This window comes from Callorhinchus milii, unplaced genomic scaffold, assembly GCF_018977255.1.
Source record: "Callorhinchus milii isolate IMCB2004 unplaced genomic scaffold, IMCB_Cmil_1.0 Scaffold6, whole genome shotgun sequence".
In the NCBI taxonomy this organism is placed as follows: Eukaryota; Metazoa; Chordata; class Chondrichthyes; order Chimaeriformes; family Callorhinchidae; genus Callorhinchus; species Callorhinchus milii.
Genome location: NW_024704747.1, coordinates 11,097,290 through 11,122,760, shown reverse-complemented (window position 1 = coordinate 11,122,760; position 25,471 = coordinate 11,097,290). Strand labels below are relative to the sequence as shown.

General features: G+C 47.9%; 1 protein-coding gene across 8 annotated transcripts in view; it reads left to right on the top strand.

The window, feature by feature from the left end:
• Positions 1-25,471, top strand: part of pcnt (pericentrin) — a 132,433-nt gene that overhangs the window by 34,770 nt on the left and 72,192 nt on the right. For all 8 annotated transcript variants that reach the window (XM_042336372.1, XM_042336378.1, XM_042336375.1 and 5 more), the window contains 7 exons: positions 5,664-5,763; positions 6,755-6,944; positions 9,480-9,709; positions 10,841-11,241; positions 13,017-13,506; positions 17,348-17,572; positions 23,195-23,341. In XM_042336372.1, coding sequence (XP_042192306.1) covers positions 5,664-5,763; positions 6,755-6,944; positions 9,480-9,709; positions 10,841-11,241; positions 13,017-13,506; positions 17,348-17,572; positions 23,195-23,341 — 1,783 coding nt within the window. The remainder of the gene's footprint in view (positions 1-5,663; positions 5,764-6,754; positions 6,945-9,479; positions 9,710-10,840; positions 11,242-13,016; positions 13,507-17,347; positions 17,573-23,194; positions 23,342-25,471) is intronic.

The window sequence follows — 25,471 nt, the reverse complement described above, 5'->3', positions numbered from 1 at the left end:
TGTGTTTTTCCCTCCTCTCCTAAAGTTGACCGCTCTGCCCACTGGTAGCTGACCCATGTAGCTGTTGTTGATGTATGAGTTTAGACAGGGAGTGGTAGGCAGTGTCACAGCTGATGTTGTCCCTACCCCATGTGTACATACCATTCTTTCAGGAACACAAACTCTGCCTGAGTTTTCCCTTCTCTAATCTCAGTGCTGAGGCCAGCTGTGCCTTAGAGGCTTCCTCTCCTGAGGGAAGTAACTCAGCATCTAGCTTTGGCCCACTTGGTGGAACCTTAGTTTACATTGTCATTCAGCAAGTAGTTCCAGTTTTTGAAACCCTCTGTGTCTGTCTGTCATGCCTCTCAAGTCCACCCGAAAACCATTTCCATTCTCTTCTAAGCTGTCCACATTTGGCTATAATGTCCAGACTGGATATGATTCACTGTTTGTGACTGGGAACTTCAGTTTAAATTGCAACTGTTCACAAGAGTTCATTGTGATTCTTTAATCAGGGTGGTCCAACCTATTTGCTGCCATGGGCCGGATTCCCTATTTGAGAAAGGTCCATGGGCCTCATCCAGCGTGGGCCAGCTGGTGGCCCACTGGCCACATCCGGCATGGCCCGTGATTTTATGCGGCCGATGATTGAATGCAGCACAAGACCATTTCAAACATTCCAACTTCCATTCCCTCCCTAGTGAACATCCTCCCAGGGCAGCAGCAGGAGCAGGCAGTTGAGAAACAACAACAAAATTACATTTGTATAACTCCTTTCACGTCGGGAGGACGCCCCAAGGCGCTGGACAGTCAGAGGCCGGGGACGTGAAACAGGTTGGAGCCCGCTGAACGGAGGGAGCAGGCAGGATGGTAGGGGGTTAGGAGGTCGCAGTGGTAAGGGGGAGCAAGACCATGGAGAGCTTTGAAGGTGAGAACCAGCATCTTGAACTGTATCCTCTGTGTGATGGGAAGCCAGTGGAGTCGGGTGAGGATCACGGAGCCTGGTGCGGGAGAGGACACGGGCTGCAGGGTTCTGGATGATATGCAGTCTATAGAGGGAGGAGTTGGGGAGGCCGACAAGCAAGGAGTTTGCATAGTCAAGCCTTGGTGTGTGTGTACAAGGGTTTTGGTGGTGTGAGACAGTGGCCGAGCCGGGCGACGTTGCGGAGCTGGTGGAAGGCAGAGTGAATCATGGCACAGATGTGGGGTGGAAAGGATAGTTGAGGGTCAAACAAGACGCCAAGTTTCCAGACTGGTTTAGCAAGGTGGAGTGTGCAACCATGGATGGCGATGCTGTCAGCGCCTGAGGTGTGGAGGTGCTGATGGGAGCCAATCAGGAGAGCCTCAGTCTTGTTGACATTCAACTGAAGAAAATTAGCTCTCATCCAGGACTTGATGACTGACAGGACAGTGGTCCGGAGTCGAGGATGGAGGCAGAGAGGTGTAGTTGGGTGTCATCCGCATACATGTGGACGTTGACCCCGTCCGTGTCTGCGAATGACCCCTCCAGTTATTGAAGAGGAGGGGACCAAGGATTCTGAGGAACGCTGCACAAGACAACGCAGGGGCTCGAGGGGAAACTGTTTGTGTAGATAAAGTGGAGGCGGTCTGAGACGTATGATCTGAACCAGTCAAGGACAGCTGTGAAGCTTGGGGTGAGAGGAGAGGCGGTGGATGAGGATAGAGTGGTCGACGGTATCGAAGGCAGCAGAGAGGTCAAGGATGTCAGGGAAGCAGAGGGATCCCTGGTTGTAGATGGACAGAATGTCATTTGTCACTTTGACCTGGGCTGTTTCTGTGCTGTGGGCGGCACGGAAACCTGATTGAAGGGGTTCGTGAAGGGAGTGGCGGGAGAGGAAGGAGCGAAGCTGGGAAACAACAGCTCGTTCCAGGACCTTGGAGAGGAAAGGGAGGTTGGAGATGGGGTAGTAGTTTGAGTAGAGATGGGTCCAGGGACGGGTTTTTAAGGATAGGAGTGATGAAAGCCGTTTTTATTGGGGTGGGAACAGAACCAGTGGACAGGGAGAGGTTTATGATGCCTGTGAATAGGGGGGTAAGGAGGTGGAGCTGGGAGCTAAGGAGAGGAGTAGGGGATGGGGTCGAGGGAGCAGGTGGTCGTTTCAGGCAGGTTATAGTGGTGGTGAGAGAGGAGTGGGAGACAGGTTCAAAGGTGTGAAGGGAGGGATGGGTAGGGGCTGGGCTGGGAGGGGGAGATTGGAGAGGTGTAGTAGATGGAAGGGCAGAGGCAGTTGAACGGATCACCTCGACTTTGGATTTGAGGAAGTCCAGCATTGCCTTGCAGTTGGCATTGGAGGCGAGGATGGGTGAGGCATGAAGGGGTGGGCGGAGAAAAGGAGCCTGGGGTTGTCCTTGGCCTCCAAGATTGTCTTGGAGTAGAATGAGGATTTAGCGGAGGCGAGGTCAGAGTGGTAGGATTTATTTGGGTTCAGCCAGATCTGCTGATGGACCGCTAAGTTCGAATTAAGCCAGATGGGTTCAGCGGCACACAACTGTGCTTTTAAGGGAGTGGAGATAGCTGGTGTACCATGGTGACTTACGTGAATAGGAGACGGTTCGGGAAGAGAGGGGAGCAAGGGAATCAAGAGTGGAGGAGAGAGAGCTGTGGAGTGACCGAGGAGGATAGTTCATTGCGGGAAGAAGCCCAGAGGGGAAGGAGTTCCGATGGCAGCCGAGATGTAGTGGGGGGGGAGATTTTTTTCCAGGGCTGGTAGGAAATGGAGGTGGGTTGTGTGGCAGTGCAGAGAGGGATTGAGGAGTTAAAGGAGATGAAGTGATGGTCCACGATTGCTTTGTTGATGATGGTGAGGTCCGAGGCGGTGAGCCCTCAAGTGATCACCAGGTCAAGGGGATGACCGCAGATGTGGGTGGCCGAGTGGATGTGGAGGGAGAGGTTGAGGGAGGAGAAGTCAGCAGAGGTAGAGTAGGAGTGGGTGAAGTGAAGTTGAAGTTGCCTTGAATGAGGAGACGTTCGGAGCAGAGGGACAGGGAAGATATAGTGGAGATGTCAGGGATGAAGGTGGGGGAGGGCTGGGGGTGGGCGATTGATGAGGAGAATTTTGAGGGAACGGTTAGAGGAGTGATAAAGGGTAAGGTGCTCAAAGGAGGGGAAGGTTCCAGAGGAATAAGGGGATAGGCCTAACAGAGGCTGGGAGATGAGAGCCACAACGCCACCATGGTGGTTAAGTCGACGGATATGATAGAAGGTATAGCCGGGTGGTGTGGCCTCTATTAGGGGGAAGTTGTCGCCTGGAGTGATCCAGGAGTCGGGGAAGGCGGTGGGAGAGGAGGACCGAACGGGAGTAATAGAGGTTAGAGGACAGGAGTGGGAGCATTTTGGGAAAGCAGCTTGGATCGGTGGTAGCAGCCAAAATGCGCACACTGAGACTAAGAGCAAAAGGTGGGTTTGGGAGGGTCAGCGAGGCATGGTTAGCCTGGTGGTGTGGATCATCATGGGGAGGGTGTGCCAATATTATAGTCCCAGTGAGTCCAAGCTGAGAGATTCAAAGGTGGTGGGTGGATGTGACATCACGTGGCAGCCGGTCTCCAGTTGGATGTTGACCAGGAGAGTCAGCGATGGTTGAGGCGGTGAATCCCATGTTGGCTCCGCACAGCTCAGGCTCAGGTAGGTGGACCTCGGTGCCTAAGTTGGATCTGGACGCCATTTGGGGCATCGGGCCCCATGTCGGTGTGGCCCCCGAGCCCTGCTCGTGTGTAGGCCAGTGGTCCTGCTCCAGGTGTCGAGTTGAGACCTCGCTCCAGGCGACGGTTTAGGCCTCGCTCCAGGTGTCGCACGTGTGAAATCGCTTCAAGTCCAAGAACTCCTGCCCTCCCCTGCTCCACTCCAATGGGACTCCTATTGAGCTCCTTTTGCCAGGATTGCAAAAAAACAGGATTTTTCCCTCTGTTTTTGCAATCATGCTTGGTGACCTCCTCACGATTTCAGCCTGCCGCCATTTTTTCTCCAAAAAATTGTTATTTAATATTATTCACTCTCCATACAGCAAATAATATCGGCCTTTATTGCAGTCTGTCAGGAAGGCAAGCGTGTCTCTTACCAACCGCGTCCTCAGCAGCTTAGTCCTGCCGCTGCAGATAGTGACCTGCACGGCTGATTGGTTGAGAGAGGGGGGCACATTCTCCTTCTCTCCCCCTCTCTCACTCAATTACTCTCACTCCACTTCTCACACTTTCCCTTCCCTCTCACACTCCACCTCTCCCTCTCAACCACTCTCTTCCCCCGTCTCCGCTTTCACACATGTTTTCTCTATTACCTCTCAAACTCTCTTAATCTCCCCCCTCTGTTTCTCTCCCCTTTCTCCCTCACATTCACTCCCTCCCCCCTCACATGCGCACTATCTCCCACTCTCAATCTCTCTCCCTTTCTCAGTCACTCTCACAGTCTCTCTCACTCCCCTTTCTTACCTCTCTCATACACATACTCTCTCTCCCCCCTCTAACCCCTAAATCTGTTGGACCACGCTACTATAAGATAACAGACAAAACAATCCATTATTGGACACCACATTGTGTATTATCCACCACTATCCCGGTCCCTACAAGATGTTCACCATCTCTATCAACCTGTTAGTGAAGAGGTTAATCTGAATTATGTTCACCCTCTGTCTCATCTGATACGTGACCCTGTGCACTCTGTGGAATCTCGGATCTCGCTTTTCTTTCTAATCTTAAAAGTCAACAAGATCTTTCTTTCTGAGTTGTCTCTTCAGTGTAAATATCTGCAGCTTTCAGTCTGTCCTAAGCTCTCAACAGTGCTGTGGGATTCATGCTGCCTGTCCTAGCACTGCCGCTTAATCCTATTAACCATAAATCCTGAACCTTTGCCTTCCTTGCCGCTGCCGATCACTGTTAATGGATTTAAAGAACTCCCTGCCAGTACCCTAGCTCCTTCTGGACTGTGTTCTATAAGTATCTATGGATGACTTATATTTAAATTTCCCCATCCCAAGCTCAATACTTGCATTTATCCCTATTAAACACCTGCCTCTTCTACCAATCCATACACCCAGCCAATCCAGATCACTGCATTATGTTCACTTGTGCACTGTTACTAGCAACCCACCCACCTTATCTGGAATCGATCCACTTCCACATTGTTCACGTATGCTAAAGAGGGAAGTACCAGCACTTAACCTGGGCCCAATCTCCCTCCTATCCAAAGAGCCGTGATGAATAGTAAAATGGAAGAGTGGGCTGGATGGCTTCCTCCTGTCACTACAGTCGGCCATGCTTTAAGGCAATCTTGTGATGTTGTTTTGAATTGTAATTTGTGAGAAGTTTTAAAAGTAAAGATGGGAATTTAACAATTGTCAATTTATTCTGGTCCCTGCCCTGTGCTGGGTGGGGGCTGGTGGGACTCTGTCCTCTGCTGGGTGGAGGGGGGCACTGCCCTGTACTGGGTGGGGGGGGGGTGGGGCACTGTCCTATGCTGGGGGTGGGGCACTGTGCTGGGGGGGTCACTTCTCGGAGTGGGCCCCACTGGAGGGTACAATGCTGGGGTGGCACTATTCTGGGTGGGGGGGGCGTTGCTGGGTTGGGGGGGGGGGGGTGACTGCGTTGGTGGTTGGGGTTCACTGCTCTGCGTTTGTTCTGGTCACTCCCTGAGCTGGGTGGGAGTTACTAATGCTGTGTTTCTTCCTCACCAGTTTGTCTTTGCTGTCGTTTACTGATCATGCTGAGAAGAACTATTTCCAGCACAGAATCCAGCTGCTGGAGGACTTAGCACACAAGCTAGAACAGCAAAAGGTACTTGCGGAGCACTGCCTGGCAACTCCTGAGCCAGTCACTGTCTGCTTAAATCAGGAAGCTTGCAGTGTTTCTAGAGCTTTCCCTCCTTTTGGAAACAACATGAGAGAATAAAGAAATTGCAGGAATACTGGTGTTTATTACTCCCAGAAGTGTAGTGGGAATGTTAGGAGGTAGAAGGTGATGGAAGGACTATGAGGGAGAGGAGGTGACAAAGGGAATGTGGGAGAGAAGGCAACAGAGTGAGAGAGGAATGTGAGAGAGGAGGCGACGGAAGGAATGTGAGAAAGGAAAGTGAAAAACTGACTGAAGTGAAAGTGGAGATTTGACAGGAGGACAGGGCAGTGTTGGGGTCAGGCAGGACATCTGAGAGGGAGGAGTAGAGGTTCTGAACACTATCTTTCACACGTGGCTTAGTGTGAGGCTTGTCCTGGAGGTCTAACTTGCTGATGTGCTGACTGCGTTTACATAGGGAATCAGCCAGGTACGTCCAGAGCAGTCAGTCTGACATTAGGAGCTATAATCCAGCATGATAATTCTGATGGTTGAGAGAGGCCTGCAGGCGTTCCTGACAGTCGACGTGAGCTGTGCAAGTCTGCCTCAGAATGTCTGTTCAAAAGATATTTGATAAAGTGCCACTTTGGAGGCTTCATGTACACAATATTGAAAGGAATGTAGATAGGTGGCTGAAGGTCAGAAATCAGAGAGTGGGGGAGTAAATGGGTGTTTCTCACACGAGGGTGTAAACAGTGGGGTCCTCAGGACTTGGACCATTGTGTTTCTCTTTATATTAATGATCTGGTCGGCACTTGGGTGCAGCGGCATACTTTGAAATGGCACAAAAGTTGTGGCGGGGAAATTAGAAACTTTCTAATTAAAAAATGTTCAGCATGTTTGAATTAGAAAGTTTGGCGATTTTAAATCCAGTTGTCCTGCAGCATATAGAAACTGGGAAATCTTATGTTTGATCCTGCTGTGCTGTTTGCTTTAGGAGGAGATAAGGGGGCTGCAAGAGGAGCTGGAGGGGACACGCAAACAGCAGGCCGCCTCCTCGCATTTGCACAAGCAGCAGTTGCAGCAGCTGAAGGAAAGCTTCCTAAGAGAGTGGCAGGACTTGCAGGTCAAGCACTGCTTGGAGTTACAGGACTTACACACCAACCACTCAGAAGACCACCTGAAAGGTAAGGAACCCTCCGACAGGCTGAATGTGATCCTATCACTAGCTTCCAGCGCAAGCCTCAACTTCTTGTGGACAAAGGGCCGTGAGCCTCCGATTGCTGAATGCTGGGCTGAGACTAAGCATCTGTTATCAGTCCTTGCCCTATGTCACTGAGGTGTTCAGAAGAGACGTCATCTCCAGCAGCACAGCTTCTAGTTTTCCCAACTCTCTCTGTTTTTGTTTCAGACATGGGGTACTGTGTTTGTGTGTGTGTGTGTGTGTGTGTGGACAGACATAGACCACTGTGTGTCTATGGACAGACACAGGTCACTGTGTGTGTGTGTGTGTATGTGTGGACAGACACAGGTCACTGTGTGTGGACAGACACAGGTCGCTGTGTGTGTGGACAGACACAGGTCGCTGTGCGTGTGGACAGACACAGGTCGCTATGCGTGTGGACAGACACAGGTCGCTGTGCGTGTGGACAGACACAGGTCGCTGTGCGTGTGGACAGACACAGGTCGCTGTGCGCGCGGACAGACACAGGTCGCTGTGCGCGCGGACAGACACAGGTCGCTGTGCGCGCGGACAGACACAGGTCGCTGTGCGCGCGGACAGACACAGGTCGCTGTGCGTGCGGACAGACACAGGTCGCTGTGCGCGCGGACAGACAGGTCGCTGCGCGCGCGGACAGACACAGGTCGCTGCGCGCGCGGACAGACACAGGTCGCTGTGCGCGCGGACAGACACAGGTCGCTGTGCGCGCGGACAGACGCAGGTCGCTGTGCGCGCGGACAGACGCTGGTCGCTGTGCGCGCGTGGACAGACGCTGGTCGCTGTGCGCGCGTGGACAGACGCTGGTCGCTGTGCGCGCGTGGACAGACGCTGGTCGCTGTGCGCGCGGGCGGACGCTGGTCGCTGTGCGCGCGGGCGGACGCTGGTCGCTGTGCGCGCGGGCGGACGCTGGTCGCTGTGCGCGCGGGCGGACGCTGGTCGCTGTGTGCGCGGGCGGACGCTGGTCGCTGTGTGCGCGGGCGGACGCTGGTCGCTGTGTGCGCGGGCGGACGCTGGTCGCTGTGTGCGCGGACGGACGCTGGTCGCTGTGTGCGCGGACGGACGCTGGTCGCTGTGTGCGCGGACGGACGCTGGTCGCTGTGTGCGCGGACGGACGCTGGTCGCTGTGTGCGCGGACGGACGCTGGTCGCTGTGTGCGCGGACGGACGCTGGTCGCTGTGTGCGCGGACGGACGCTGGTCGCTGTGTGCGCGGACGGACGCTGGTCGCTGTGTGCGCGGACGGACGCTGGTCGCTGTGTGCGCGGACGGTCGCTGTGTGCGCGGACGGTCGCTGTGTGCGCGGACGGACGCTGGTCGCTGTGTGCGCGGACGGACGCTGGTCGCTGCGTGCGCGGACGGACGCTGGTCGCTGCGTGCGCGGACGGACGCTGGTCGCTGCGCGTGCGCGGACGGACGCTGGTCGCTGCGCGTGCGCGGACGGACGCTGGTCGCTGCGCGTGCGCGGACGGACGCTGGTCGCTGCGCGTGCGCGGACGGACGCTGGTCGCTGCGCGTGCGCGGACGGACGCTGGTCGCTGCGCGCCGGTGTGTGGACGGACGCTGGTCGCTGCGCGCCGCTGCGGGGCCACTGTTTGTGTGTGTGGACGGACATGGGGCACTGTGTGTAGACAGACGTCGGGCACTGTGTGCGTGTGGACAGACATGGGGCACTGTGTGCGTGTGGATAGACATCGGGCTCTGTGTGTGTGTGTGTGTGTACAGACATAGGGCACTGTGTGTGTGGACAGACAGGACACTGTGTGTGCGTGAACAGACATAGGACACTGTGTGTGTGTGGACAGACATGGGGCACTGGGTGTGTGGAAAGATATAGGTCACTGTGTGTGTGGACAGATGTCGGGCACTGTGCGTGTGTGTGGACAAATGTTGGGCACTGTACGTGTGTGTGGACAGACGTCGGGCACTGCGTGTGTGTGCGGACGGAAATCAGGTGAGGACAAGGTTTGAGTGGGAGGATTACTGACAACGTTCGAAACAAAAAACTGCATTTAGAAAATCCAAGCTGGACATGCGTGTGCTTACTCCATGGACAGGATGGAAGCTGCTTAGGGGAAAGCTAAAGAGATGTAGGGTTGTTCGCTGACTTGTCGCTCACAATTTCAAAATGTTGTGAGGAGACAATGAATAAGGCAAACAGGATACTGGGCTACATTACTAAATCTGTTGAGTGTAGATCCTTGGACGTCATACTCAGCGCTCTGGTCAGATCGCATCATGAATACTGTAGACACTCCAACAAGAGGGCTTTCCAGGCCACAGGGATGGTACAGAGGAGGGCTAAAAGGATCATCTCCAGTGTAAGAGGAATGAGATATGAGGAATGATTAGACAAGCTCGGACACCTCATCCTTGAAAAATGTCTTGGGAGCGCGGGGTGCGGGGGGCTTAAAGAGCTGTACAGGTATGACCCTAGTTCATTGTGAGACTGGTTGAGCAGAGTCTGAGGTTGTCTGTTTCTAAGTGTGTGAGGGTGTTTTGTAGAGGTGACCAGACTACGGCTACAGTGTGCGCAGGAAAGCGCCCGGCAGGTTGAGGCAGAGGTGGCTGAGCGGCTCCGAGCCATGGAGGAGGAGAGGACTGTGAGCAAGGCTGAAAGGCACAGAGCAGCTGATCTACAGGAGGAGCTGGTGCGGTTAAAGGAAGAGCATGCTACAGCTGTCAACCAGCTCACTGCACAGCACTGCCACACAACCCAATTGCAGGTGGAGCAGGTAACTCACCCACTTTGTTCCCCCTGATGGACCATGTAGCAGGACTAGCTGAGCTGGTGTCCTCAGTGGGTGGGAATCAATGGTTCTACAGGAGGTAAAGTGGCTCCTCGCTTTGCTGTCCGGGGTTATTCAGACTCAGTATTAGCCTGCCTTTCTCCTTCACGTGCTGAAAATAAAACCTCATTGGAATCTTTGACGTCCACCAGAGGAACAGGCCGCTGGACCTAACCTTGGTTTTAACAACTCGTTTGAAAGGATGACAAAAAGCTCACCCAGTACTGTCCCTAGACTAAACAAGTCTTGTGGGTTGAAGCTCTGAGTTGAGGTTTTGAACTCACAGTCCAGGATGACAATCAAATTGCAGTGTTTTGGTGAGCGCTGCATTATTAGAAATGCTATCCTCTAGATAAGATGTTAAACTCATGTCCCATCTGTGTCTGTTCAACTGGACGTTCAAAAAAAGAGAAGGGAGGTTCTTCAGGACTCTTGGCCGACAATCCTGTAGCTTGCTCAGTGGTTAGAGCACTCGTTTTGCAAGAGAGAGACCTGAGTTCAATTCCAGGCAGGTCAGGGCGAAACCTTGGGCAAGTTTCCTTACTCCACACGCCTAATAATAATCCCTCCAAAACCAAAAACAATAATAAATTGGTCATCTTCAATCTACGGCTGTTTGTGGGACATTGCTGTGCGCAATTGGCTGCCGCGTTTGCCCACAAATATACAGTCAATTCACTTTACAGTGTGTTCTGTGAAGCGCTTTGGGATGTCCTCTCGACGTGAAAAGCGCTATATCAAATGCAAGGATTATTATTATTATTATTATAGGTGTTTATTATTAATAATGATAATAATTAAATAATGATCCTTATATTTGGTACACCGCCTTTCATGTCAGGACAAAGTCCCCAAATGCTTGACAGGATATAGAGTGAAATGGAGTGACTGTGTGTTTTGTAGGTGAACATGGCCTCCTGATTTGCACACAGCAATTGTCCCATAAACAGCCATGAAGATAATGACCAATTTTCGTTTGTTTATCCAAACAAGAGATTTTCTCTATGCTTCAGATGCATTCCTCCTTTATAGGGCAGTTTAGAAGCATTGTGCAACCTCCATGTATGTTTGCTATAGATTAAAACCCAGTTGCTGGAGGAGCAGAAGGAGAAAGTGGAAGAGGTCAGGCGACAAATGGATGAAGCTAAAGGGCTGGTGTGTAAGTCTAAGTTGCAGCGTGTACGCGAGGAGCTGCAAGCCAGCACCCAGGAGAAACTCTCAGCACTCCGCCAAGAGCTAAGCAATCAGTTTGACAGAGAGAGACGGGCTCTGCTGGAGCAGGCTGAACACAGTGCAGCGGAGCAGAAATTGCTGAAGGATGAGCAGACGGCCACAATTGCAGATCTGGAGAAGCAGCTGAAAGAGGAGCAGAACCAGCTGCAATTGCTGCGTGACAGTCAGGAGGACGAACAGTCTCCTCAGCTTGCTCCCGTTCTCCAGGAGCAGTCGGCTGGCAAACTGCTGGAAGCACAGAGCAGGTTAGTCCTTGGCTACGTTCTTGGTGGCTGGTGCTTGCGATCTCACGAACACCTGCAGGACCAGCGGAGTCAAACTGGAAATTTTCACAAACTGGATTGTGAAACAATTTCACAAAATTATTTAACATTTAACAATTAGCAATTGTATTTAACAATTATCAAATGTCTGAAAATGAGAAATATTAAAAGGTGTTGGGGGGAGGGGGTAAAGAGGCCATCCGTAGAGGAATCGGACTAAACCGAGAGCTGTGTCAGCGAGATGGCACAGTCACAATGGGCTGATGGCCTCTTGTGCTGTCTGCTCCACTTTGTGAATGTTGTAAATTGGGTCCCCAGAAAGTAATGGTGCTGAAGAGACTTACTCAGGTTCCAGTTGAGTTTCCACAACTGCAGCCATAAGGCCCTGGACTCGGGAATCTCACTGGAAGAGGTGAGGTGGCAGCCTTGAGTCGTGTTTTCCTTACAGGGAGTTGTGTAAATAAGCCTTACTAACAAGTGGCTACTGAGGCTGAGACCATGATAATTATAGCATCAGTATTTCATCCAGATCCAAGTTCACTCCCCAAAATAACTCAGGAGACTCATAACTCATAGTCTCTAGATCCTTTTTCATTTCAGTTATTAATTAGCCCCCGTTTGTAACTAGGCCTTGTCTGGCTGTGATTCAGATGATGAGAAGATTTTTTCCTCTTTAAACGAAAAATGTTTGAAACAGATTGATAACTGTTCTTAGATAAACCTTTGACAAGGAAGAATCATAAAATATTTCAGCACAGAAGGAGGCCATTCGGCCCATCGTGCCTGTGCTGGCTCTTTAGAAGAGCTATCCCATCAGTCCCACTCTTTACCCATATCCTTGCAAATTGTTCCTTTTCAAGTACCCATCTGATTCCCTTTTGAAAGTTATCGAATCTGTTTCCGCCACCTTTTCAGGCATTCCAGACCATAACAAAAATATGTTAAAAATTCTCCTCATCTCCCCTCTGGTTCTTTTGCCAACTATCTTGAATTTATGTGCCCTGATTACTGACCCAACTGCCAGTGGAAACAGTTTCTCCCTATCTACATTATCAAAACCCCCTCACAATTGTGAACACCACTGTTGCCTTCCCTCACCCCTACACCACCCCTCCCCCATGCTTGGGCCCCGACACCTGACTGTTCAGCGCTTTGGGACGTCCTCCCGACATGAAAGGCGCTCTATAAATGTAATTTTGTTGTTGTTGTTAAATCTCCCCTTAACCTTCTCTGCTATAAGAACAATCCCAGCTCTCTCGTCTCCAAAGAGCTAAAGTCCCATATCCATTCTGGTAAATCTCCTCTGCACCCTCTCCATGGCATTGATATCCTTCCTAAACCTATATATTTATTGTATATTGGTTAACAGTGAAGAGGATGGTAGCAGACTGCAGGAGGACATAGACAGACTGGTGAAATAGGAGGTATGAAGTTTAATGCAGAGAATTGTGAGGTGCTGCATTTTGGGAGGAAGTTCCCAAGTTTTGTGAAGAATTTATGCGTACAAAAAAAAAGACGGGAATGGAATTAGACTAGAGAGCTCCAGTTGGGAGTGAACATCAGCACAGACACGATGGGGGAGAGAGCAAGGAATGAAATTAGAGAGCTCCAGTGGGGAGCGAGCACCAACACAGACACGATGGGGGAGAGAGCAGGGAATGGGATTAGAGTGGGGAGCGATTACCAGCACAGTCGGTGATTTAACGCTTGATATGTTCAGGACATGCTGAATCTTAACTTTTATACTGCCTTGTTAGGTTCATGGAAGAGCACCGGCAGATGATGGAGACCTTTTTGTCTGACCAAGAGATCCTCCTCCTGGAGCTGAAGCAGAAACATGAGGCGGAGCTGGAATCTCACAGCCAGCATCTGAATGCAAGTCACCAGGATCGCCTGGCTGGTGTGGAGGTAAAGCTCAAAATGCAGCACCAAGCTGAGCTGGAGACGAAGCTAAAAGCTGCCGCCCTGGAGCACAAGGCAGAGTTGGAGGAAGGTGAGCTGCGTCACCAGGCTGCTCTCCAAGCATTGCAGCAGGAGCACCAGCAGCTGCTGCTGGAGGCCGAGAGCAGACAGCAGCGAGACCGAGAGGTGGCCATCAGTCACAGCACAATGAAACAAGCCCACCAGCTGCGAGCTGCACATCAATTTGAGCTGAGCTGCGCCCAGGACAGCATCCGCACTGAGATGGCCACTCTTCAAAGAAGACAATTCCAAGCCATGGCTGCAGAATTGGAGGATGCACACAAGGTAGTCCCTGGGGCATCTGACTCTCTGTCACAGGGCTGGGCTGGGGAAAGCAATAGTTTCTATGAGTATCATTTTATTGGCACGTTTGCTCCTTTTGCACCATGTAGTTGTGAAGCTTGGATGAAATACCCCCCCAATACCTGTCACATGTTCTGTTAATACCTAACTCTGAGACCCACCGTCAGTAACCAGCCCACTCCCAGAGGCTTTGGATGTAGACAAGTATCCATCCACACCACCCAGGCTTCAGACAGGGTGCTTCCTGGACAGCAGCAGGCAGCTGCTCATTCAGTGCAGCACAATGCTGCAACTGCATCAACTCCCTGCCCTGCTGCTTGCCATGGATGCTGCAAGGTAGCTCCTCCCAGTGATCATTTGGATGGGATCATGTGATCAGAAGTTCTGATTCTCTACTCCCAACCAGTGAGGAAGCAACCTAAGACTACCAACAATTGGTGCATGAGCCAGTGGCAATGCCTAATCCTTTCTCACGGACCTTGTGATATAAAGCTTTAAAACAATTATAAAATGAAAGCTCCACATCACTGCCTATCCATCCTACCATTGGTGGCAAGCCTTCAGCCATGTCACTCCACTCTCTGGAATTCTTCCAAATCTCTGTGTGTAAAACCCTCCCTTTGCTTCAAAATCTTGCAAAATAAAAACCTATCTAACTGCCATCGCCCTCACCTCCACCTACTCGAGCTCCCACTCTACCTATGTAAATGCTTTGAGGTATTTAACTATATGATGAGTGTTGTATCACTCATTCTTGTGGTTAAGTGTAGCTTTTGATTAACAGTCCATTAATAGTGTATACTATAAACCACCAAATAATGGAAAGAAGATAGACGAGCAAATCTGCAAGCAGATTTCAGAAAGATGCAAAGCCAATAGAGTAGTGATAATGGGGGAACTTCAATTATCCTAACATAGACTGGCAAAATAGCAGTGTAAAGGGCAAGGACGGGGAAGGATTCCTGAAATGTGTTCAGGATAACTTTCTGGATCAGGAAGCAGTGCTGGATCTACTTCTGGGGAATGAAGTGGGGTAAGTGGAGCAGGTTTCAGTAGGAGACAACAGTGATCACAACCTCATTAGGTTTAGCGTACTTATGGGAAGGGACAAGGAGCAATCAAAGGTGAAGATACTCAACTGGAAGAGGGCTAATTTCAGTGAGTTAAAAAGGGACCTAGCCAAGGTGGACTGGAAAGAAAGATTGGCAGGTAAAACAGCTAACGAGCAATGGGAAACCTTCAAGGAGGAGATAATTCGAGGACAGAACAAATACATTCCCACAAAGGAGAAAGGTAGGGCATCCAAACCTCCCTGGATGAATATGGATATTGGGACAAAAATAAAACAGGAAAAGGAGGCTTACGATAAATGTTAGGTCCAAAATACAGAAGATAATCAAATAAAAAATAGACCAGAGGAGAACTGAAAAGGGAAATAAGAGTGGCAAAGAGATTGTATGAGAAAAGATTAGCGGGTGACATAAAAGGTATTTTTAAGCATATAGAGAATAAAAGGTTAGTCAAAGGTACTGGGGACCAAAGAGGAAATCTGCTTGTGGCTGACGTACTCAATGAGTACTTAATAATAATAATCCTTGCATTTGGTATAGGGCTTTTCACGTTTTCTAGATGTCGCAAAGCGCTTCCCAGAAAATACAGTAAAGTGAATTGACTGTATATTTGTGGGCGAAACGCAGCAGCCAATTGTACACAGCAGTCATATATTGAGTGACCAAATTAACAAATTAACAGTCGTGGATTCAGTTTCCAAATTATTATTGCTTTTTTTTCTTGAGGGATTATTATTAGGCATGTAGAGTAAGGAAACTTGCCCAAGGTTTCACCCTGCCAGGAATCGAGCCCAGGTGTCTTCGCTTGCAAGGCTAGTGCTCGAACCACTGTGTTACAGGACTCCACAAAGGTACTTTGCATCTGTCTTCACAAAAGAAGAGGATGCAGCCAATGCCACAGTATTAGAGGAGAGGATAGAGAAATTGGATAAGATAAGGATAAACCGAGAGGAGGTACTAAAAAGGTTGTCGGTGCTCAAGGTAGATAAGTCACCTGGTCCCGACAGGATGCATCCTAGGTGACTGAGGCAAGTAAGGGTGGAAATAACGGAGTATCTGGCCACAATCTTTCAATCCTCCTGTATGGTGCCAGAGGACTGGAGGGTTGCAAATGTTACTCCCCTGTACAAAAAGGGGCAGAAAGATAAACCCGGGAATTACAGGTCAGTCGGCCTAACGTCAGTAGTGGGGAAACTTCTGGAGACTATAATCCAGGACAAAAATAAATTTCACTTAGAAAAATATGGGTCAATAAAGTTCAGCCAACACGGATTTGTTAAAGGCAAATCATGTCTAACAAACCTGATAGAATTTTTTGATGAAGTAACGGAGAGGGTGGATGAAGTTAGTGCAGTTGATGTAATTTATATGGATTTTCAAAAGGCGTTTGATAAAATGCCACATAAGAGACTTGTAAGCAAAATAATAACTGCTCACCACCACTCTCAGCTTTCTGTCTCCCAGCCAGGATGGTATCCATGCTGCCACTGCCTGGGGCATTAAAGGGACAGTGGCAGCATGGATACAGATCTGGCTGGGAGACAGAAAGCAGAGAGTGGTGGTGAGCAGTTGTTTTCTGACTGGAGGGAAGTGTGCGGTGGTGTCTCCCGGGGGTCAGTATTGCGACCACTGCTGTTTTTGATCTATATGAATGACCTGCACTTGAATATAGGGAGTACAATTTCCAAGTTTGCAGATGATACGAAGCTAGGAAAAGTAGTAAACAGTGAGGAGGATAGTATCAGACTGCAAATGGACATAGACAGACTGGTAAAATGGGCAGACACGTGGCAGATGAAGTTTAATGTGGAGAAATGCGAAGTGATGCATTTTGGAAGGAAGAATGAGGAGAGGCAATATAAGCTGATGGTACAATTTTAAAGGAGGTGAAGGAACAGAAAGACGTGGGGGTTCATATAAGTAAATCTTTGAAGGTGGCAGGACAAGTAGATGAAGCTGTTAAGAAAGCATGCAGGATACGAGGCTTTATAAATAGGGGCATAGAATGAAAAGTCAGGAAGTTATGATGAACCTTTATAAAACACTGGTTAGGCCTCAGCTAGAGACTGTGTTCAGTTCCGGGCACCACACTTTAGGAAGGATGTTAACGCATTGGAGAAGGTGCAAAGGAGATTTACCAGGATGGTACCAGGAATGAGGGACTTCAGTTATCAGGAGAGGCGAGAGAAGCTAGGATTATTCTCCCTGGAGCAGAGAAGTTTAAGAGGAGACTTAATAGAAGTTTTCAAAATTATGAGGGGATTCGATAGGGTGAACAAGGAGAAACTATTTCCACTGGCGGGTTGGTCGGTAACCCGAGGACACGGATTTAAAATAGTTGTTAAAAGAAACAGAGGGGAGGTGAGGAGAAATGTTTTCACACAGTGAGTTGTTCAGATATGGAATGCATTGAGTGAAAGGGTGGTGGAAGCTGATTCAATGACAACTTTTAAGAGAGAAGTAAATAATTATTTGGGGAGGACAAGTTTGCAGGGCTATAGGGAGAGAGCTGGGGAGTGGGATTGATTTGGATAGCTCTTTTCAAAGAGCCCGCACAGACACGATGGGTCGAATGGCCCCCTTCTGTAGTGTACTTTGACTTTTCGACTTTTCCCATGAGCAGCCCAATCGTGCAGTTTCTATTGAGTTTCCATTGCTCATGGGACAAGCGCTGAATGGTTTTGAATGGGACTGTTTGTGTTCAGCACAGGGCTGTTGCTGGAAGGCTGCTGACTTTTGCATTGCCCTGACAGGTAGCTATAGAGCAGGCACTGGGAGAGCAACGCACTGTGCTGGAGCAGCAGTCTGGCCTGCATGTGATTCGCAATGAGCTTCTGGGCCTTGAAGAGCATCACCAGCAGACCCTGGGGGACCTGCAGCACTTGCACACAGCGCAGGCGGACAGACAGAAAGAGGAGAACGCACAGCGGCTCACTGAGGAGCTGCAGCGGCTCCAAGCCAACAACATAATGGAACAGGTCAGTCCACTGTGGCATTCAGCATGCAGCCTGCTCCACCTGTTCCCCCCTTTGTCAGATTTTTAATGATATTTCTCTACCCAGTCTCCCTTAATACTCTGATTTCCCAATTATCTCAGTCCATTCCAGACTTTTCAGTCTATTCTACCTCTATAGGCTTCTGGAGTAGTGCGGTCCACATTCTCACAGCCCTTTCTGACCTCATTTCCAAAGGACCTTGTTCTAATGTTTCCTTGTTTTCGATCTTTCTACAAGCGTCGTCATTAGCTTGTCAATTCACTTTATTGTTTTTATCATTTACAATCAACTACAACACCTTGTACTTATACAGTGACTTTCATGTAGGAAAACGTCTTAAAATATTTCACAGAGACAAACTGGGAGATGGGGGAGAGGGGGAGGGAGATGGAGTCAGAATTTTTTTAGAACATATTAATGCGGAGTAGGAGGGAGCAAGATGGAGAGATTTAGGGAGAGAATTCCCTGAGAGTGTGGGTGAAATCTCGCCCCCTCCTCTTCCTCATCTACATGTTTCCTCTTTGGCGATGTTATCCACAGACCTGATGTCAACTTCCACAGTATGCGGATGATACCCAAATCTATTTCTCCTCCAGTTGCAACTCCAGGTCCACTGATGTTCTGTCAGCCTGTCTGGGAGATATCCAGGCTTGGATGAGCACAAACTTCCTGCAACTAAATGTTGTCAAGACGGAAGCCATCCTCCTTGACTCCCGTCAAAGTCTTCTCTCCTGTGGCTCTGACCTCCTCAACCTCCTTGGCCTATTCCTCAGACTTACAGAGCTGGTACGCAACTTCGCTCTCAGGTTCAACCCACAGCTGTCTTTCCAACCCCGCATCCAGTTCCTGACCAGGACCTGTTTCCTCCACCTCAGCCACATTGCCAGCCTCTGGCCGTACCTTACCACAAAAGCTGCTAAAACCCTTGTCCATGTGTTCGTCACCTCCTGTCTTGACTACTCAAATGCCCTCCTTGCTGGTCTTCCCAACTCCACTATCCAGTTAATCCAAAACTCCGCCGCCCGTATACTCACCCGCACCAAACTCCATACCTATTATATCAGTTCTGGCCAGACTCCACTGGCTCTCTAACATCGAACGGATCGATTTCAAGATCTTTATAAGAAATGCCAGACGAAAAAAGGCCAAGGTCCATCTAGTTTGCCTTCCACCTTCCTAGTGGTTGCATGCACATATGCCCTGAACTACCTATGTACTATATCCTATAATGTTATTTCTTAAAAGAAAACTGTCTAATCTATGTTTGAAAGAATCAACACTTCCTGCTTCAACCATCTCCCCAGGGAGTCTGTTTCACAGGTTCACTATTCGCTCACTGAAATAGTATTTGCATATAAGAACATAAGATCTTCACACTCGTCTTTAAATTCCTTCATGCCCTGACACCTCCCTACCTCTGATCTGTTTACTCCCCAACTACCCCCTGCCTCTGCTCAACTGGCTCCAGCCTCCTGCTTATCACTTGTGCCCTCCATTCCTCCATTGGTGGCTGCATTTTCAGCCCCTGCAGCCCTAAACTGTGGAACACTCCCTCATTCCCTCTGCCTTGCCCCCTCCTTTCCATCTTCAGGTCACGCCTGAAGACCTTACTCTTGGACCGTCACCTCTCATGCTCCGCCACTGTCAAGTGCTCTGGGACATGACCCTTTGTGAGGGGTGCTATATAAATGCAAGCTATTGTTCATCACCATTTGTGGGAGTTGCTGAGTGCAAACTGGCTGTCATGTTTGCCTACAAATAGTCACTACAATTGACAGCAATGCTCTGAAAGCTTTGAAACGCTTTGATGTTGATGTGATGTATGAAACATAAGGATTTATTCTGTGAGAGTGGTCTAGCTATCGAATCATCCTGTGGCTTTGTGTCCGTTATCCTGGATTTCTCTGTCCTTTGCTGATAGCGTGAGAGATCGGTGTCAGGGATGTTGCTGGCACAAGAGATGCTGCGGTCACAGGTCGAAACCAAGAAAAGCAAGCAGCTATGTCAGTTCCAGGAGAAGATGGAGCTGCTGAAGTGTCAGTCTGAGCTGCTGCTCGAGCAACAGATAAAACAGCTCCACGTAAATGCTGTCAGCAAGTCAGGTAGCGCTGTTATTGCTGGAGTCTGACAGTGTGATGGGCAAACCAAAGCAGCTGATGTGGCTTCACATCCCAATTCAGGGGAGCATTGAGATGAATGTTTTTGTATTAGTTGGATGTGTGCAGCTAAGGATATATAAAGTTTATGCTTTTTATGTTTATGTTGAAATTTACAGCCAATTAACCCATCCAGAGAACCATAGAAATTTACAGCACAGAAGAAGGCCATTTGTTCTGTCGTGTCCTTGCTGTTCAAAAGCACCTCTTTCAGTCCCATTGACCTGCCCTTTCCCCACTCCCTGCATTTACATATATTCAGGTACTTTTTGAAAGCTACAAAGGCTTCAACAACCTGCCTCATTGTGTCTTCGCTACTGTTAACTGTTTTGTAAATCTATCCCACTCTCCAATTCTCTCTCTCCTGCAAATCTTTAATGTTTTTGCTGCTGAGCCTGTTCCCTATTGAAAGATTCTATTGAATAGCCTCAAGAGCAACTTATGTCAATGATTCTGAACACTGACAATCCCGAGTGAAAGTATTCCCTCTCCTCTAAGCTGTCCCCATCTCTCCTCCACCCTCTCCATTGCCTCGCCTCTAAACTCCCCACTGTCTCTCCTCTAACCTCCCCCTACTGTCTCACTTCTAAACTCCCCACTGTTTCTCCTCTAACCTCCCCTACTGTCTCACTTCTAAACTCCCCACTGTTTCTCCTCTAACCTCCCCCACTGTCGGCTTTCTCTCTTTCGTCTGGCATTTTTATTTTTCCTTGAAAGGCTTCATTTTTGCTTCTTAGGCATCTTTATCCCTTAAGATTTAAGAAAATGTGTCATTCAGCTTGTTAGCATCCCTTGTTCACATATTTGCACACATATCTTTTGGGAGGACTCCTGTTGGGAGGACTCAGTGGAAGACCTCAGTGGAACATATCCTTTTAGTAGGACTCGTATTGGAAGAACTCCTGTGGGAGGACTCCTTGCTGGGAGGACTCCTTGTTGGAGTCCATACATGTATGATGAGCTTCTTTAGGTCACGATAGGGGATTCCTGAAAACAAATATGCCCATGACACTCTACCCTGCAAGACCTTTTCGATTAGGTATAAATCATGTCTCTACGTCAATCGGTTATTGCATTGTTGACACATAGACTATCTATACTAATAAAGACAAGACACAGACAGACATGTTGTCTTTATTAGTATAGATGTATCTCTCTGGAAGGGTGTGTGATTTCCTCTGTCACTACTTTGTTGCAGAATATCATGCATACTTTTTGGGGGCTTAATGAAATCATTTTTTAATATAGCTCATCAATGATGGCCGATCACCCTGAAAATATGCCCATGACACTCCCCATGGAAGACCTTTCCGATGATCTCTCTAAGTCAATCAGTTGTTGTGTTCTTGGCAGACAGACACAGAGACATTTTGTTTTTATTAGTATAGATTGTCTCATACATGGCCACCACCCAGTGAAACTGCACTGCCTCCCTCCCTGACTGACAATCTCCCTGTAATGAGCCCAAAAGTAAGCAGAGCATTTAATTTGTGACTAAACCAAAGTCCTGTAAATTTCAGCATAACTTCCCTATCTTTATCTTCACCACCCAGGTTAATAAATCCCACACACCCATTTACCTCCTTGATTGCTTCCTGCTTCTGCCGTCTCACTGTTACTGATTTATAAACGAGTCATTCTTGTTTCCCCCATCCCAAAGGATAAAATCATGGAGCAGCTAGACAGAAATAAAATCATAAATGATTGGCAATATGGGTTCATGAAGGCAAGTCTTGCCAATCTAATTTACTGGTTTTCTTTGACAGTGTGACAGGAAGCTTGATAAGGGTAAGGCTGTGGATGTTGTATGTCTAGATTTCAGTAAGGCCTTTGATACAGTTCCTCTTGAGAGGCTGGTACTGAAAGTAAAGAAAGCGGGAATCAGTGGAGATATATTACAATGGATACGTAATTGGTTGACTGGAAGAACCCATCATGGTGGTGGTACAGGAAATGTCATCAGACTGAGAAAATGTTACCAGTGGAGTTCTAAAGGTCTGTTTTGGGACCTCTTTCGTTTAATATTTTTATAAATAATCTGGAATTAGGAATCACAAGCACAGTGGCTAAGTTTGCAGATGATCCCAAACTAATGAAGGTGGTAGATTGCGAAGCTGAACAAGATTGGTTACAGGAGGATTTGAACACAATTGGGAACTGGGAATCGGTGGCAGATGAAATTCAATGTGGAGAAATGTAAAGTACATGGGGACAAAAAATCCTGGAAGGGACTATTATTTAAACGGAAGGAAAAAAATAAACATGGAAAATGAAAAGGACCTAGGGTCCTGATTGACAATAAGTTGAAGCTCTTCCAACAATGCTCTGTGGCAGTGAGTAAAGCAAACCAGATGTTGGGATGTATCAAAAGATCAATAGTGGGGTAATCCTGCCACTGGATAAATCATTGGTGAGACCATACATAGAGTACTGAAGAAGTATTGGAGAAATAGAGAAGGTATAGAGGAGGGCAACCAAAATGATTGAGGGAATGAAAGGACTGGACTGACTAAGTAAATTTGTCATGGTCATGCTGGAAAAGAGAAGATTGAGGGATGACATGATTGCTATCTTTAAGATTCTAAAGGGGCTAGACAATATAGATCACGACAGGCTGTTTCAACTTGTCCAGAAGAGTAAAACCAGAGGACACGGCTTGCGATTGAAGGGGTGTAAATTCAGAACAAATTACTCAAACACTACTTCAGTGAGTGAATAGTGACCCTGTAGAACAAGCTTCCTAGGGAGACGATTGAAGCAAGAAGTGTTGATTTTTTCAAACACAGATTAGATAGTTTTCTTTTAGGAAATAATACATAGGTAGTTTGGGACATATGTGTATGCGACCGCCAGGGAGGTGGAAGGCGAACTAGATGGACCTCAGTCTTTTTTCGTTTAGCATTTCTTATGTTCTTATCCCTCAGTCTTCTACTCCCCTGACTTTTACCGTCTCTCAATAATTTCACTCCCTATTCGTTTTCCCAAATGTTGCATTTATCAGTGTTAAACTACATCTGCCATTTGTATCGCATTTTTCTGGTCTCAGTGTCCTCTTATAAGTCTTTAAAAGATTTCTCACAATTTGTCACCGGCCCAATTTGTGTCCTCATGTCCATCCCAGCACTTTAATTTGCAATTTTCATATTCTACTGAGAGAATTGTGATATGATATTCCTTTAAAATGTTTAGCTTTGGTAACATGAAGTCCTGTGATTCCATCTGCCAGTGGGAAAGGCTTGCACCTTTCAGTCATAGCTTTTCCTTCCTGTGTGACTGCATGTATCTGAACAGCATTTGTTTACTCTCTGGAAGGTGAGTCCAGGTTCCATCATTGTACGAAGTGCCACACCCCATCTTCATCAGGAATGGCCCTTCCTTGTGCCTGCTCTGCCACTTGAAGTGCATCACAGAGCTCTGCAGTGCCCTGAGCTACTTTGTTTTTGTGCAGGAGGACTTTAGGGTTGAGAAGAGCAGATTGTTGTGGGAGTTGGAGGAGGCCTACGCCCAAAAGTTAGAGGAAGAGAAGCAGCTGCACCAGGAGGAGAAGAGGCAGATGGCAGCACAGCTCCAGCAGCAGGTCGAGCATGTCACACAGGTGAAGCCTAATGTAACCCATGAGTGTCTTCCCTGGATCTGAGGGTGTTTATTGCCCATGGTGCAGACTTGCTTCATATGGGGATTGAGCAAAGTGTGTGATAGGTAGGTGGGGGTGACATATATAACATGTATAAAGTTTATGTGAAATGAGTTCTTCGATGAAGTAACAGAGAGGGTTGATGAAGGTAGTGCCGATGATGTTGCGTATGTGGACTTTCAAAAGGTGTTTAATATGTGGCACTTTATCAGTTAGCAAAATTGAAGCCTATGGGATTAAGGGAACAGAAGCAGCATGGATCTGAAATTAACTGAGAAGCAGAAAGCAGAGGGTAGTGGTGAACGGTTGTTTTTCAGACTGGAGACAGGTATACAATGGTGTCCCCCAGGGGTCGGTATTAGGGCCACTGCTCTTTTTAATATGCATTAATGACCTGGTCTTGGGTATCAAAGAAGAAAATTTCAAAGTTCACAGATGTCACAAAACTTGGAAACGTAATAAACAGTGATTGTAGCAGACTGCAGGAGGACATAGACAGACTGTGAAATGGGAGGACACATGGCAGATGAAGTTTAATGCAGAGAATTGTGAAGTGATGCATTTTGGAAGGAGTAATGAGGAGAGATGATATAAGATAAATGGTACAATTTTAACGGGGGGTTAGGATCAGAGAGACCTGGAGTGTTAACATGCACAACAAATCTTTGATGGTGGCAGGACAAGTTGACAAAGTGTTTTAAAAAAAGTGTGGGATTCTTGGCTTTATAAATAGAAGCATAGAGTATAAGAGCAAGAAAGTTATGTTGAACGTTTACAAATCGCTGGTTATGCCTTAAATGGAATATTTTGTCCAATTCTAGGCACCACACTTTAGGAGGGATTCACCCACAAATTATATAGCATATTCTGTGAATCGCTTTCAAAAGTCTCAAAGAAGTGATAAGGCGCTATATCAAATACAAGGATTATTATTATGTCAAGGACTTGGAGAAGGGGCATAGAAGATTTACCAGAATTATACCAGAGATGAGGGACTGCAATTATGTGGAGAGACTAGACAGGGTGAGATTATTCTCCTTAGAGCAGAGAAGATTGAAGGAAGATTTAATAGACATTTTCAAAATTATGATAGAGTAGATAAGGAAAAACTGTTTCCTTTGGCAGATGGACACAGATTTAAGATAAATGGGAAAAGAACCGGAGAGGAGACAGGAGATTTTTTTAACCCAGTGAGTTGTCACTTTCTGGAATGCACTGCCTGAAAGGGCAGTGGAACCAGATTAGATAATAGCTTTCAAATAGGTACTTAAAAAAGAAAAAAAGCATGAGACTAGGTGGTAGCTGTTTCAAAGAAATAGACCAAATGGCCTCCTTCTGTGCCATAAAATTCTATGATTCTATGTGGCACACANTTTTTTCATGAGAACTTTCCAACGATAGAAAAACTTGGTGTGTGTGAGACAGATAATTCTGTGTGGTAATTGTGATGTTTGCCTCACTCACTGGCTGGTGAGATATTTTCCTGTGGCTCATGGTGTGCTTTATGTGCTGAGCTGTTGGTTTGCACTTCTGCTTTACATGCAGGACAGCTGAGAGCTGGAATCAGTTAGCCCAGCTGGTCCTAAAACATAATTTAAAAGAAATTAAGCATGGGAGTGACTTTCAATGTTGATTCAGCAAGTTGGTCAGCTCCATTTAATTGCCATGAAAAGGTTTTGGGACAGGTTGTTTTGATTGTTTATCTCTGTCTTGCTTTTGCATGTGCCATGTTCCCACAGAGCTGTGTGAGCAGAGCTGCAGCAGGCACTGAGTCATGAGGTGCTATTCCTTCAGTAGAATTGGTTGCAATGTGTTAATGTGACTGTTCCAGGCAGTTCCCAACTTTTAGACTCCCATGTGCAATGATTTCACAGATCAGCAATCTCTCCAGAACAAGAGGGAACTGTGCTTGACTTCAGAGAGGCGGGCTGTTGTCATGCCAATAGGTAGTGAGTTCATGCAGTGCACGGGGTGGGCTGGGTGGTGCTTCTTCTCAACGTTGTTAAGCAATTTATGCTTGTTCGCGGAGGAACCCTGGGATTAACGGATCCCTTTGGATTTGGGCTGTGCACCTCAGATGGTTTCTGCTTT